At 38.7% G+C, this 16,632-nt stretch overlaps 1 protein-coding gene across 3 annotated transcripts in view; it reads left to right on the forward strand.

Moving 5' to 3' along the window:
* FipoQ (F-box/LRR-repeat protein FipoQ) overlaps window positions 1-16,632 on the forward strand; it is a 201,714-nt gene that overhangs the window by 184,087 nt on the left and 995 nt on the right. For all 3 annotated transcript variants that reach the window (XM_067151622.2, XM_067151625.2, XM_067151623.2), the window contains 2 exons: window positions 5,841-6,043; window positions 12,669-12,872. In XM_067151622.2, the coding sequence (XP_067007723.1) occupies window positions 5,841-6,043; window positions 12,669-12,872 (407 nt within the window). The remainder of the gene's footprint in view (window positions 1-5,840; window positions 6,044-12,668; window positions 12,873-16,632) is intronic.

The raw sequence follows: 16,632 nt of genomic DNA on the forward strand, positions 1-16,632 counted from the left end.
GTTAACCATTCGCTAGTAGTACTAATCAGAAGGGAAGAAAGAATGGGATCCAAAACTTCAGGAAATACAGCTGTTGGATAAAGAAAGGAAAGGGCCACGAGGAGTGTGAAAATGAAAGACTCCTTTAGGCCTTTCAAACCTCATACCGTTGCGGTTGGAAATACCATTGTGGTTCGAAAAGAAAAAGAGTTGACCAAAGAGATGATCAGATGGGGAAAAGGAAAGCAAGAAGTCAAGCACTAGTAAGTGGTAGCAATACCAGAGTCAGCTGGATGGCCCAGGATCGCCAGCCCACTCACCCAGGATGACAGCCTCTGGGGCAGAGTCCCTCTTATGATAGGCAAGGGATACCAGCCACAATGGGGAACACTCCAATATCTGCAGTCATTCTGACATGAACAGTGGGTACCACAAGGTAATTTTTTGTAATGATGGAGTCACCATCTCTAGTGTATATTAACCCTTAATTAGTCGCTCACGGAGATTTCCTCTGGGCCGATTACATTTTGCACAGTATTAAACTTCCCAGTTGAACTGTGGGTCTCCCCATGCCTATACCTTTCTCCTTGTTCATTTGGACTCATCTTATCAGCATTTCGGCGTGATCGTGCATCCTGTGTGCGAGGATCGGATCATTGTTTTGACGAGTGACATCGCCTGGACATTTCCTCCGTGAGCGATTAAGTAAATTACCTTACATTATATTGCATATTTTTTTATTTTGGAGGTCAATGACTTTGTTGTTTTGTTCTTCTAAACTTATTTTAGAAAAATATTATTTCATATTTTATATGATGTGATCGTCGTAGGTAATAGCGAGTCTCATGAATTCAGTATCATAAGATCATTCGACATAGTTAAGGTCTACAGTATTCTGCTTTTAGATCAATCAAACTGTGTAAAAATAACCTCCAACTACTTAAAGGGGTTTCTTTTATTATTTTTTTTCAAAATGGCGCCCGGTAATGACGACGTAGTGTTTTATTCTCCGAGTAAATTAACCGTAAAATGTGACGAAAAGTGCGGAAAATGTCGAAAATTAGTGAAAAATGGAATGTTGTGTGATTCATGTGATCGATGGTGGCATTATAAGTGCGGAAATTGCCCTAGAGACGTAAAAACTAATGAAAATGTTGACTGGATTTGTGAGCAGTGTGTTCGGAATGTTGTTGTTGGGGACGGCGTTGACGAAGCACCGAAAACAGTCGATGAGGAATATAAAAGTGCATTAGAAATTATAAACATTCTAAAAAAGGACAATGAGACTCTTAAAGTTGAAAATCAAGAATTAAAAGAAAGACTGCGATCGCTAGAATTTGGGACTGACCATTCTTCGAGTGATATACCGGTACAAGTAACAAACTCGAGCATGTGGTGTCAAGTAGTTCGTGGATGGCCGGCTAAGAAGAAATCTACAACTGAATTTCCGGAAATAAACATTAGAAATAGGTTTTCTGCCCTAAATAATCTAATCATGGAAGAAAGTGATCGCGCGCGTGAAACCAAATCATCGCGATCCGTTGCCGTGCCGAGTTTAAAATTTAGGCCTAGAATTCAGATTCAAGACCCAGTTAGGCCTAAATCAGCGAAGGTAGCTGTGTTTGGTGATAGCCAAGGAAGGGGAATTGCGGGAGTTATTAACGACGAGAATATAGCAGCAACCGGAGAAATATATCCAGGAGCTTCTATCAGCAGTGTTGTGGAAAACGTAGAAGCAGCAACTAGGAACTTCGGGAGCGGCGATGCAGTGCTTATCATCGGTGGGACGAACGACGTAGCTCGCGACGACGCCAAGAATGTAAGATCACAACTTAAACATACACTAGGGAAGCTGACCCACACTAACGTTTTTGTAGTGAACGTGCCCCACAGGCATGATTTGAGTAGAGACTCGTGTGTGAACATTGAAGTGGACAAGGTCAATACAGATATTGTTAAAATTTGTAAACATTTTCGGAATACTCAGGTTATTGAATGCAGCAGTTTTGAAAGATACTGTTATACAAAACATGGCCTCCATCTAAACAATTCAGGTAAACAAAAGATAGCAAATATTGTTCTAGATTTTATTAATCTTAAGATATGTACTGTAAAACAGGCAACTCCCTTGAGTTATAATACTGACCAGGAAAACTAGTAGAAAGAGCCAGCTGTACTTCAAGCTGGCTCAGTCAACTAGAAAAAGAAACTCAGGATAGTAAGGAATTTCAAGTTACCCAATTGCAACAGTCAAGTTTTAGGGAGGAAGGGGGTCTGAGATTGCTCTTGGTAAACTGTCAAAGTGTAGTAAATAAACAATTAAAATTCGGTACATTGATGGAATCTTATGAGACTGATGTGGTGATAGGAGTGGAATCGTGGTTGAAAGAAGGGGTGGGTAATAGAGAAGTATTTCCAGAAGGGTACACAGTCTATCGTAGAGACCGAGGAGATAAAAAGGGAGGGGGGGTGTTTATTCTGGTGAAGGAAAATTACTGTTCACATGAATGGTTTACCGATGAAAGGGATGAAATATTAGGGATAAAATTAGTTTGTGATAATATGAAGGAGGTGGGAATTATAGGAACATACAGGCCTGGAAGAGAGGAAAGAGACATGGAAATCTTTGAAAAAATAATAGATTATACTCATAAAAACAATAATAATGATATGGTAATAATTGGGGGAGATCTAAATTTGCCTGAAGTTGAATGGAAAGGAGCTGCAAGTGAAGCCCATGAACAGAAACTGGCAAATAAGTTAATTTGGGAGGGAGGATTTACACAAGTAGTACAAGAACCGACTCGTCTCAATAACTTACTAGATGTATTCTTGGTTAAACCATGGGAAATTGTTGATAAAACTGAGGTAATTGAAGGAATAGGAGACCATAAGGCTGTAATAATGGATGTAGGACTCGTACCAAAAAGGCTTAATAAGAGGGTTACACAAGACAAGAAATTGTACAGAAATACTAAAGTTGATGAATTTGGGACTTACCTTAAATCACAATTCAGTTGTTGGATAAGTGAAGGGAGTAACATGGATACACTTTGGGCTAAATTTAAAGGAATTATTTGGGAAGGAGAGAAGAGATTTGTACCTGTTAAGAAGGGTAAAATGACCTCAGACCCTGTTTATTATACAAGGGAAATAAGAAAATTAAAAAGAAAATATAGAATAGTAAACAGGAAAATCAAAGAGGGTAGGGAGAGTAGAGAAACTAGAAAACAGCTAATGAGGGAACTGAATAGAGTGAAAAAGGAAGCAAAAGAGAATTATATGAATGGCATACTTCAAGAGGGTAATGACCACAAAGGGAAATGGAAAAAGCTGTATTCATATATCAGGAATCAAAAAGGAAAAGGAGTCCAAATTCCTACAATGATGGGAGAAGGGGTTGAACACTATTTAACAGATACTGAGAAAGCAAACCTATTTAGTAGGGAATTCAGAGATTCAGTAGATGATTGTCAAGAGTTGGAAACCGAAACAGAAGATAGAGAGGGAGAGAGACAGAGGGAAACAAGAAGCTTCTCATTCACAAACGAAGATATTTTCAGAGAAATCCAACTGCTTCAGCAAGGAAAAGCTGCAGGAAGTGATCAAATTACTGGGGAGGTATTAAAGACAATGGGGTGGTACATAGTGCCTTATTTAAAATTTCTCTTTGACTATGTCATAAATAATAGTGTAATACCAAAGGAATGGAAGGAATCTATAATAATACCAATTTATAAAGGAAAGGGTGATAAAAGGAAACCAGAGAACTACAGACCAATCAGCCTGACCAGTATAGTTTGTAAAATTCTGGAGAGTTTAATATCGAAGTACATCAGAGGGATATGTGATGATAAAAATTGGTTCATGAGGAGCCAGTATGGATTTAGAAAGAAATTTTCTTGTGAGGCACAACTGGTGGGATTTCAGCAGGACATATCAGATCAGTTGGATTCAGGAGGTCAGTTAGATTGCATAGCCATAGATCTTTCCAAAGCCTTTGATAGAGTGGAACATGGAATATTATTAAAGAAATTGGAGGGAATAGGATTGGACGTAAGGGTTACACGTTGGATAAAAGCATTTCTAAATTCAAGGGTTCAGAAAGTCAAAGTAGGAAATAATGTATCGCAGGAAGAGAAAGTTTGGAAGGGAATTGCACAGGGTAGTATAATCGGTCTGTTACTTTTCTTAATATACGCAAATGATTTAGGGAACAATATAACATCAAAAATAAGATTGTATGCAGATGACATAATTGTTTATAGAGAAATAAACAACATTGAGGATTGTTCAGAATTACAAAGGGACCTTGAAAGTATCCAACAATGGGTTGAAGAAAATAATATGAAGGTTAATGGAGGCAAATCAACTGTTACAACTTTTACAAACAGGAGCTTTAAAACTGAATATACTTTGGATGAGGTAGTTATCCCAAAAGATGGCAAGTGCAAATACTTAGGTGTGAGATTTGAAAGTAATTTGCACTGGAAGGGTCATATTGATGACATTGTTGGGAAAGCATACAGATCATTACATGTCATAATGAGGCTACTTAAAGGATGCAACAAAGAATTAAAAGAAAAAAGTTACTTGAGTATGGTTCGTCCATTATTGGAATATGCAAACAGTGTTTGGGATCCTCACCAAGAATACCTAATAAAAGAAATAGATAGTGTGCAGAGGAAAGCAGCAAGATTTGTAACAGGGGATTTCAGGAGAAAGAGTAGTGTATCAGAAATGTTAAAGGAACTTGGGTGGGAAACTTTAAGTAAGAGAAGGGAGAAAACTAGACTTACAGGATTATATAGAGCCTATACAGGAGAAGAAGCATGGGGAGATATCCGTGAGAGGCTTCAGTTGGAAAATAATTATATCGGCAGGACTGACCACAAATATAAAATTAGAAGGAATTTTAGCAGAAGCGATTGGGGTAAATTTTCATTCATTGGGAAGGGTGTGAAGGAGTGGAACAGTTTACCAGGGGTAGTGTTTGATCCTTTTCCAAAATCTGTACAGATATTCAAGAAGAGAATAAACAGCAACAGAGAAAATAAATGAAGTGTTAGAGGGCATTCGACCAGTGCAGGTTATTGTAAATTAAAAAAAAATGTGTGTGAATAAATTAATTCCATCCCCTGGTCTAAGGAGTTTGGACAGCCAAAGTAGGGGACTGCCTGTAGGGGTGAAGTACAGTGGGGACTTCGAGGACCCTGGGACTGCTACAGTAGCTGTGAAGGCCCTTCAGGAACTCTGAAAAGTGGTGGCAAAAGGGGCTCTGGTTAAGACGCAGCAGGTCGTTATGCTACTTAGGATCCAGAACGGGTAAAAAAAAAATAGTAAATAAATAAATGCAATGTAAATATTAATGTTATACCAGTTTTATAGTATCATTTGAAGCAATTCCACATACTGTATATCAGTTGACTATATTTGTAAGTAGTACAGGAGATATTATAATTAGAATTTTGTAAACAATATAAATTTATTAAGGATGAGCTGTGTGTTTAATAGAAAACATTGTTAGCGTAAATTGTTTAATATTGTATTATAGGAAAAATTTTCTTCTCTTGTTAATTTAATATTTAGTGCTTGACAATAATGTATTTTAGTGTACCATTTGCCACCAAGGTAGACACCTCATTTGCAAATAAAGAGATTTTGATTTGATTTGAAACATCTCAAAGGACGAAAATGACGCGCATTTTTAACCCCGGAGGTTACCTCCGTGCGTGACTAGTAACGTAATAATTTTCGCGCGACTAGACAAGGGTTAAACTAACTAAAGGTGTGAAATGTCTGTTGTGCAATTTTTGTTTAGTTGAAAGTTTTTACCTGACCAAATATTGTGTGTATTTCAGGTGTTGAAGGCTTTCATGGAGTTGGGAAATCCTCGCAACTTGATTGCGCTGGATCTGGACAGCTCAGATAGTCTGACAGACGATGCTCTTCACAAGTTCCTGTCACGATTTGGCCATCAGCTGCTGGGATTGGCCTTGTCGGGCATGCCCCACATCACTGACCAGCTGTGGCAGTCTGTACTACCCATCCTCAACAACGCTAAGTAAATATGCTAATGGCAGACTTTCTACTCTCCTGTTACCATCTGATAAGATGTACTAGATGATGTACACTGTAATCTTATAAGGGTTGGGAGATAAATCATGGCAATTTTTCCTTTTTTTTTTTTCCTGCATGAATGTGGGTTCTAACAGACAAATGGAAATATACAGATTAGAGTGGGAAATATAAGGCATTGTGGAATGTATGAGTAATGTAGAGTAGGTTTACCAGGTGTAGGATATAAAGCTAGGAAACTTTTAGCTATGAAATCATTATGCTACACAATATTTATTCTCAGAAATGACATAACCTTTATGGTGAACCCTCAAAAAGTAGTGTGCTAGATTGTTCGTAATATATTGCCAACGATTTGGGAGACGTTGGATACCAATTGTCTCACCATGTTTGAATTTTACAGGCTCATTTTTCATGGCATTCGCAATGCCCTCTCATTCCAAAACCATCTCCCATGTAACGGTTTGATATGGAATGGCATTATTCCTCATAGCTTTCACAGGCTCTCTATGATATTCTTTGGCATTGTGACCCCCAGAGAACGGCCGGTTTGATGTACGCATGCTGTCCTTGTCTCATCACATCCATTCTGCATGGAGCCTGACTCACTACTGCAGTCTCATCACTCTGTGCGTGGTGCAACATCTCATGCTGTGTCCATGAGCTATAAGTGTCATGCTTTCCAGAACATATGACCATTGTATGGTAGCGTCATGCAAATGTAAGGACAAAAATAGTTTCACGCGCCATCCCTCATTTATTTAGGGGAGACTCTATTTTACAATGCTCAAAAGGAGGTTTGCTGCCCAAAAGCAAGATGCAGTCAGCTATGCAAAAGCAACAGAAACCCAACAAAAACACATAGTATGTTTTTTTAATACAAAATTATCATCCATTGTGTGACTTTGAGGCATACTTGAACAATGAAGATAAAGTTGGAATTCAAGAGGACAATATGGGACAAATATTCATTCATAGGAAGGGGAGTTAAGGATTGGATTAACTTACCAAAGGAGATGTTCAATAAATTTTCAATTTCTTTAAAATCATTTAAGAAAAGGCCAGGAAAACAACAGATAGGGAATCTGCCACCTGGGTGACTGCCCTAAATGCATATCAGTACTGATTGATTGAAGATAAGACATACTCAGAAACAAAGAATCTCTGACTTGTTTTGGGGCAGAGTTTCCAACTCTTGGATAGCAGCTTCATTCACTTTTTTGAATGTTAGCAGGATGATTATGATGGTGGGCAATTGCACATTCAATACAGTTCATATTCACATAATGTGCTGGCCACATCATTCACTGTGCACCATGCATCTCAAGGGACTGATCGACCACTCTAGCTCGAAGGGCGCGATCATTATCATCTAACTACAGGTTGGAGGACATTGTCTATTGTTACAAATTTCATTGTGATCCATATCGACAGTTATCAGTTACAAAAGAAAATTTGAATTAAGGTCAACCTATTCAATACTTGTATATAATTTATTTTGAAATGGATGTTGTCTATGTTATCCTGTGTAGGATTATTTTTTTAATACTTTGGTTTACATCACACGGACACAGATAGATCTTATGGCGATGATGGAATAGGAAAAGGGTAGGAGTGGGAAGAAAGCGGCCATGGCCTTAATTAAGGTCTAGTCCCAATAATTGCCTGGTGTGAAAATGGGAAACCATGGAAAGCCATCTTCAGGGCTGCTGACCGTGGGGTTCAAACCCACTATCTTCTGAATGGAAGCCCACAGCTGCGCGACCCTAACCGTACTGCGAACTTGCTCGGTCTGCGTAGGAGTTAGAGATGACCAAACATGATTCCACCCCATGATAAAGGCCTTGTTCCACCTCTCACTGGATTGTCTCCAAACTCTGTTGTATGGGTGTAAGCTTATGGTAACCTCATAAGAAAATATAGTACACTTACACTGTTCCTGATATCATAGGCCATGAGTTATTACCCTCCTCACACGAGCTGCCCTATGATGTGATTAGGAGGAGCTTTTGTCACAGGACTGCTTGACACCTTACTCTGTCATGCAGCTGGTTTTGCACTGTCTGATCTGACGTATTCAGTACAGTGCAGTGGCGGTGGGCTCTCAGAAGCACATCAGCACGTGAACACCCAGTTTTAATACATCTTTACGCATTCATGGATAACTTAAATCTTTCCTTTCTTTCGACCTGATTTTGACAATCGATCGAAAGCATTCGACTTATATCTAAGCTCCGTTACACTGACAGTTGTTCATTTTGACTGACAGTGCAGCAAGCACACTGGCTAATGCGCTATTGTTCTGAAGACTATACGCATGTGCAAAGCAGATGATGTCATGGTTTATGCACTGATGTTCCCATTAGCGAGGAGCATGGTAAGGTACGTGCCTTGTTGTCTAGAACCACCTTCAAACCAGTGGCAGTATTACAGTTGACAACAAGGGTCTGCCACCTCCCCTATTACGGTTCGCCACAGCCTCCCAGGAGCTACTATTACATTATATTTCCAGCAGATTTCGCTAGTAATTCTGAATAGGCATTTTATAGCTCATTGTGAACAGGTGTTCGTAATTGCGGGAAGAAGATTGCTTTACCTCGTGACTGTAAAATCTTTTCAAGTGAAATTTATTTGAGTGTTGTGTTTTACTTCTGGGTTTGTATGGTTTGTAACCATGGTATTCTTTGTGTAAGAGGAAATTAATTCAGTTCATGTAATTTCAACCATAGACATGTTAACCTATCAGGATAAGTTAGAAATTAAAAGGCTTGGACTGGACAGACCAGATTTGATTAACGAAAAAGTTACAAAAACTGACAAACGCGAGTATAGGAGTAAGTTTAAGAGAGAAGTGTACGAAACACGCAAGTGGCTCTGTGGATATAGATCTAGGAATGTGCTTTTTTGTTTGCCCTGTTTATTGTTCAACAAAGAAAGAAAGGTATGGAATTGAACTGGGTGCACAGACCTTGATCATTTGAGTTCAAAAATAAATAAACATGAAAATTCTCATGCACACAAAAACGCGAGTATTGAATTCCCTATTCTAGTGTTGCCTATAACTTCCAAGACTAGAATAATTAACATGTGATACAGTAGAACCCTGTTTAACCGAGATAATGTGGAGACTGTTGGGGTCAGCTCGGAAACAATTATTTTAAAAAATTGACCAGTAAATGCAGTACACATTATTTCTACGCTTCTCATCATACCCAGGTGAACTTCGTGCTATTTAAAAACCAAGAATAGTGCTCATGTCCTTCAGTGTTCCCAGTGCAGTAAGTTATTATGAGTTTTACTTTCGTTCTACACTAACACAGTCGGCCCCATGGGTTCGATTCCCGGCCAGGTCAGGGATTTTTAACTGGATTTGAGGGCTGGTTCGAGGTCCACTCAGCCTACGTGATTACAATTCAGGAGCTATCTGATGGTGAGATGGTGGCCCCGGTCTAGAAAGCCAAGAATAACGGCCGAGAGGATTCGTCGTGCTGACCACACGACACCTTATACTCTTCAGGCCACCGGGCTGACCAGAGGTTGCTTGGTAGGCCATGGGGTTTGGTTTTGTTCTACACCAACACCAGGGTGAACTTCGTGCTATTGAAAAACCAAGAACAGTGCTCGCATCCTTCAATATTCACAGTATAGTAAAGTTATTATGAATTTTACTTTTGTTCTACACTAACAGATTAGTCTAGTATAAAATGTATCCTCGGTTACAGGGGTTCTGCCATATGATTTGTGAAAGAGGAACCATACAAGGAAATTTTAATGAAGTGATTTATGTACCTATGTTACTTTTTTAGCTGATTTGAGACATGAACAAAAATGTTGTTGTGAACCCCCTAAATATTTTGTCACGAGCCACCACTGGTACAGTGATTCTCTGAATATCCCGGTAGATCGAGGTGGCAGTAGCAGTCGACTTATGACATGCTGAAAGCAACAAACACAGAGTTGTTATGCATGGGCTGGTTTCATAAAAGGCAGTCCAGGTTTAGGAAAGGTTAGTCTCAACTTGTAGGATTCCACCAGGATATAGCATATATTTTAGATTCAGGAGGTCAAATGCACTGTATCACCTATCTAAGGCTTTTGACAGGGTAGATTATGAGAGCTGAGCTTATATTGAACTGGTTCTTAAAGGTTTCCAATTAGGGAGTTATTTATATATTTATTAATTTAATATGTTAGGAGCAAAAGACATTACATTAAAGAGATAATAATACATAGATACATAAATTACTTTTAAAAAAAAACCACATATAAACTATACTGTGTGGTCACAGGATTAGACTGTAGAGGACCAAAAACTGATCACTTCAAGAGCATTTGGTGTCACCTTGAGCAGGTCTTCCACTGTACAATGGGTTTGACATGCACTACATTGCAATGAGTGTGCTGTAGAGTTAAAATTGGTGGAAGACTTTTTCAGAATAGATAAATTTACTAATGATCTGGCATTGATAGCTGTAAACTTTTATTATACAAATGTTACAGTGCTTGAATGAAGAAGTTATGGATTTTGGTATCAAAGTCAATCTCAAAAGGACAAAAATTCTCATAAGTGAATACCCACAAATATTGCATGTTGTCATAAGTAGTAAAACAAGTAGAATACCTTGGACAGATTCTGACAGAAGATCTTTATTGCAAAACTGAAGTTAGAAGTCACATAATTATGGTAAAATGGGCATTTTGTGACAAACAGTCTCTGATATGTTGAAGCAATATGTTCCTCATTGTAAGACCTATATCTGGCCAGTTACAATATACTGTAGAGAAATTTGGACATTGAATAAAGGTGACAGAAAAGAGCTTGAACCCTCTGAGATGTGGTGTTAGCAATGTTTAGAAAAAATAAGCTGGGTGGAAAAGATAGCCATTGTGGATGTACACAAGCAAGTTAATGAGAATCGACAGCTAATTAATAAAATCAACAAAAGAACATCAACATGGTGGGGGCACAGATTACGACATGGCAGATTAATAATTGAAACACTCAAAGGTAAAATACCTCAAACGCCCTTTTGGGAGGCCAAGAAATGTGTTTATGTATGAAAATGTTCTTCAGTTGTACTCATCTCATAAATTATGAAAAAGCTAAACGAACAGCCAGGGTAGATTCATTTGGAGAAGATTCATCAAAGGAACAAACCGGTTGTAAGACTATACATAATGGTTATGATGATGAGGAGAAGTAGGAGGTCATGGGAAACTAGTGAAGAAAATGAAGACTATTGGAGTAGAAAAAAGAGTGGTTGAATGGGTAGTGGTAAATTTCTTGAAAATAGAACTCAGAAAATTAGAGTAGGTGAAGTGTTATCTGATTCTGTAATGATTAAGAGGGGAGGATCCTGCAAGGAACTTCAGTTTCTATTATGTATATAAATTATATGAGTAAATAACTGGAATTACAGATGGGGCTTTTGGAGATGATGTTATACTGTATAGAGTAGTAAACAAGTTGCAGAATTGTAAGTGGCTGCAAATAGACTGCAACAATGTTGTGTGATAGACAGCAGACAATTGTATGATGGTATACGGGGTTAAAAGTTAGGTTGTAAGTTTCACAGAGAGGAAAAGTCTGCAAATAGACCTGATAATGTTGCGAGATAGACAGCTACCATGTGCAGACATTTCAATTTGATGCCATCTGGCTGTCTATTCGTCAATTTCGACATTCCGTTTCACTCTACGCCTACTAGATGGCAGACCGAGTAAACCAAAACTCTCTTGGGTATCTCTGGCTGAGATTTAATGAATTTTGTCGGGTAAACACCAAATGTGTCACCAGAGATTTTTTTACATGCCGACATCGTATGACATGGAGTGTCAAATGGACTTTTTTCCACCCTTAAAAAATCCGACTACCTCTGCCGGGTTTGAACCAGCTATCTTGGGATCTGGAGGCCGACACTCTACCACTGATCCACAAAGGCAGCTTCCTAGCCCCTAAACGATCAACACACATTCTGTTTCCATTTTTTTTTTTGGTATTCTTACCATTTGCAGATTCTTCTCTAAAAGTAGATCTTGTCCCATTGATATGTGAGACTCGGTTCACTGATGTGGCTGCTGATCACTCTGCTGTCGTCTACCCACTTTGGTGGGTGAACACCAACACTGGTTCACTAAAGTGTAATCGTATTTTGAATTTATAATATAGTAGTTTCACTTCATCTTCAATTACCACCTTTCATGCTGATCACTTTGGTAGATAGCCACAATACTTCCACAAACAGACAGACAAAAACCAAAGATTTCATCCATGACTTCATGCATGACAAAAATGATACAGTAGCCCAGAATTTGAAATGCACTGACAGAAATACAATATACAATATATCGTCGTTGCTGTGACAAAACCTCCTATGTGATAATATTTTTGGAGATATACAGACCCGCACAACATACATAATGAAGAGCGAGAATGCCTTGACCATATTCACACAATATTGCACCTTAGATGACAGAACCTTACCGGCCAAAGTTATAAGCTACAATATTTCACATAGGAGGTTTTGTCCCGGCAACGACGATATATAAAGACTGTAATGTAACATGGGTATAAGACATGCTGACTGGAGTGTAAATGTGAAATGTTTCAGAATCCTCATAATGGGTACTCAAGAGCGGTTGGGTGTCAACATCCACGTTGATCAGCTGATGGATGGAATTGCTAACAATTGCCCCAACTTGGAGCGCTTGGAATTACGCTGGGATCCTGAGAACTTGCGTTTCTCTGACAAGAGCCAAAAGGCTATTGATATTCTACGTGTGAAGTGCCTGAAGCTCCGATGCCTTGTGCTCAGGTAAGGTGTCCCCTGCAAAAGAGACATCTGAAGAGTGTTCTGAGGAGTAACTTAAGTAACAATTCCTTGTTCCATTGACTTAAATACTGGTTCTGAGTTTTTAAAAGTAATGTTAACCTTAATCATGTTTTGTTGTAATGAAAAGGCAACCAAACAAACAAGCAGACTGAAAAGCAACCTGAACATTTTATTTTTTTAAATATCTAATACAAGCAGTAAAATAAACTGAGATTATAAACAAAAAGACAAATTTTATAGAGAATGGAAGTACCTGGATTTATAAGAATAATTAATTTTTTATTTATCAGCACACAAACACAGTTCTTCTTCTCTCCAGCCAGTTGTTTTAATGAATGGAATTGCTAACAATTTATGTATGTGTTTTCCCTTTATTATTATTTCCCCAATAATTCTCTGAAATTAAACTCCTGCTTAAACATGTATTTCTTATCTTTCCCTTGTAAATTATTTGACAACTTTCCTGTCTGAAGACCCTTTAATCTCATCTGACCTCCATCATATTCTTCCACCTATTTTGTCCTTGTATTGACCCATTCTTAACATATTTTCCTCTACAAGAATTGTTTTAAATGTTGATTTTCTGTTAAGAACTCTGCAACTGTGTTTTCAGCTGAGATTTACCAGCAAGTGTGTAAAGCAGCTGATATATGGTCTCACTCATTCTTAGTATAGGAATTTGTTAATATTGGAAGGAATGTAGCACAGCATAATACTAAAACATTCTCCAGCTTAACTGATGACAGCCCTAAATCTTAAGAATACATGGCTGGCCAAGAAAAGCAAAACACATGGAAAGAGTTGTGAGACTTTATTAAATTGTAAAACCTAACCAAATATAGGGTCTTTATTTTAAAATTATGCAAGGTAGGTCTGATGCTAGTCGTATGGTGATCTCATCCCATGTTGCCACAATAGTGGAGTTATCTGCAGCCTCATGTCAACAGTTGAGTGGGATTTGTGAAACTAAAAAATGAAATCATTTTATTGACTTCAGGAAGAGTTTAGTAACGTTGCCATTCTAATACATTGATTTTGGTAGTGGTTGCTGTATAAATATCCTTTAGTAAGTTATATTAGAGTGCTATGCAAAGTGTTCTGTCAAGGAGTCCCACTTTCAGTTCATTTGTAGATTTCCTGGCATCTCTCTTCTGAATAGCCAATGGTCCATTTTAACAAAAAGAAAAGTAGGAAATGAACTGTGTTAACAGTTCTCTTGGAAAGAAGCCCCTCTAAATCTCTGTTGCTTGCCTTATTCCCCAGCTTAAATCTTGTGATATTAACAAGAAAAGTGTGCATCAACAACTCCTTACACAAGGGAAGAACTACAGGAGAACATTTGGCAACTTATACGGAACATCTCACAGGATGAGGATGTGTGTAAACATGTTTAGGAGATACCAAAGGTGTCTGACAGCTGAGGAGCATTGCTATGGGCATCTCCTTTAATGCTAGACCAGAAATAACTTTCTATGACTGTTATTTGATACTGAGTAACATGCATTTTCCGCGGTGTAGGGGACAACGTGCCCGCCTGTCACCTGGCAGCCCTGGGTTCAATTCCTGGCTGGTTCAGAGTTTTTTAATTGTAAATGATTAATATCCCTGGCCTGGACACTGGGTGTTTGTGTCGTCCTTAACGTTCCTTTCCTCATATTCAACACTCTACACTTCCGCAATTCCAATTACACACAGTTTCATATCATATGGTGCAAGTAGGGACAAAAGATCTCTATAGGTCGATGCCCTGAACAAATAGCATTTTAAAAAAGAAAAAAACAAGCATTTTACTAGCCAGTGGACAAGGTTTTGGTGGTGCTCCTGCACAATTATAAACACCCTGTACATTCTAGAGGATAATAACTGAGAGTGTATTAATGCTCGAAGACACAGCACATGTAAATGATGTATCCTGTCTCTTGTGTCCTTCTTCTGCATGTAATCCTGGAAGGAAATAGGGACAACTGTAAATAGACCTCTGAATATGGATAATCTTCAGTATTTGTCGCTGTACTCATCGCAATATTGTTATGTCTGGCTTCATGGCTAAATGGTTAGTGGAGCTAGGGTCCCAGGTTCAATTCCTGGCAGGGTCGAGCATTTTACTCGGGGCATGTGTGTGTGTGTGTGTCATTTTCATCATTTGAATTCATCACAGCTAGGGCCTAATCCTCCCAGACACACAGGTTATCTACTGGTATCAACTCGAAAGACATGCAGGCCGCATGCCATTTTTTTTTATTACCTCACAAATGATTGCCAATGGCCATAGCCATATTGAAACACCGGATCCCATGAGATCTCCGAAGTTAAGCAACATAGGGCGTGGTCAAGATTTGGATGGGTTGCCACACGCTGTTGGTGGGGGGTAAGGCAATGGAGGAGCGGAAAGGAACTGGCCACCCAACCGTACATAAACTTTGGCTCAGGCACACCTCTGCGGAGGTTCGGACCTGCCTTCAGGCAGAACACACCCTTACCTTACCTTACAAATGATTGGTGATGTTTGTAATTCTTTTATTACAATCTCATTATGCTGTGTCCGGCTCCATGGCTAAATTGTTAGCATGCTGGCCTTTGGTCACAAGGGTCCCGGGTTCGATTCCTGGTAGCATTGGGAGTTTTAATTCACTAGATGCCATGATGTACACAATCTAGCTATTGTATTTTTGAAGCCCACTCACAAGTTTACCTTACATGGGATTCACACTGTATCTTTTACTACCTCTGGGATGTATATGTAAGATATTGATTGTGAATAAAAATGTTTAAAATAAAAAAAAAATAAAAAAAATTTAATGTTATTGGTCTTATGTCCCACTGGTATATTGTTCTAGTGTATGGGGCCCTCATCAGTAATACTTGATACAAGAACTTGAAAGGATTCAAAGGAAAGCAGCACAATTTGTTCTGGGTTATTTCCAAGAAAAGAGTAGTGTTAGGACTGAGAGAGTTGGCCATGCAGTTACGAGTGCACAGCTGTAAGTTTGTATTCAGGAGATAGTGGGTTCAAACCCGACTTTTGGCAGCCTTGAAGATGGTTTTCTGTCATAACCCATTTTCATGCCAGGCAAATGCTGGGGTTGTACCTTAATTTTTTTTTGCTAGTTGCTTTACGTCGCACCGACACAGATAGGTCTTATGGCGACGATGGGACAAGGAAGGGCTAAGAGTGGGAAGGAAGCGGCCGTGGCCTTAATTAAGGTACAGCCCCAGCATTTGCCTGGTGTGAAAATGGGAAACCACGAAAACCATTTTCAGGGCTGCCAATAGTGGGATTCGAACCTACTATCTCCCGAATACTGGATACTGGCCGCACTTAAGCGACTGCAGCTATCGAGCTCGGTGTACCTTAATTAAGGTCACAGCTGTTTCCTTCCCATTCCTAACCCTTTCCTATCCATTTATCGCCATAAGAGTTATCTGTGTCTTGCAATGTAAAGCCAATTGTAAAAAAAATATAAAAAATAGTAGTAGTAGTAGTGTCAGGAAAATGTTGCAAACTTTGGTCTGGGAAGACTTGGAAGTAAGGAGAAGATCAGCTTGACTAAGGGAAATTGGAGGAAAAAAATGTCTAATTCCCTCATCAGGAACTTAGAATTTTCATAAGGGGAAAGATCATACAATGAAGATAAAGTTGAAATTCAAGAGGACAAACTGGGGCAAACACTCATTTATCAGGGGAATATTTGATAAATTTTTAACTATTTGAAATCATTAAAGAAAAGACAAAGTAAACAAC

This window comes from Anabrus simplex, chromosome 7 (genome assembly GCF_040414725.1).
Source record: "Anabrus simplex isolate iqAnaSimp1 chromosome 7, ASM4041472v1, whole genome shotgun sequence".
In the NCBI taxonomy this organism is placed as follows: domain Eukaryota; kingdom Metazoa; phylum Arthropoda; class Insecta; order Orthoptera; family Tettigoniidae; genus Anabrus; species Anabrus simplex.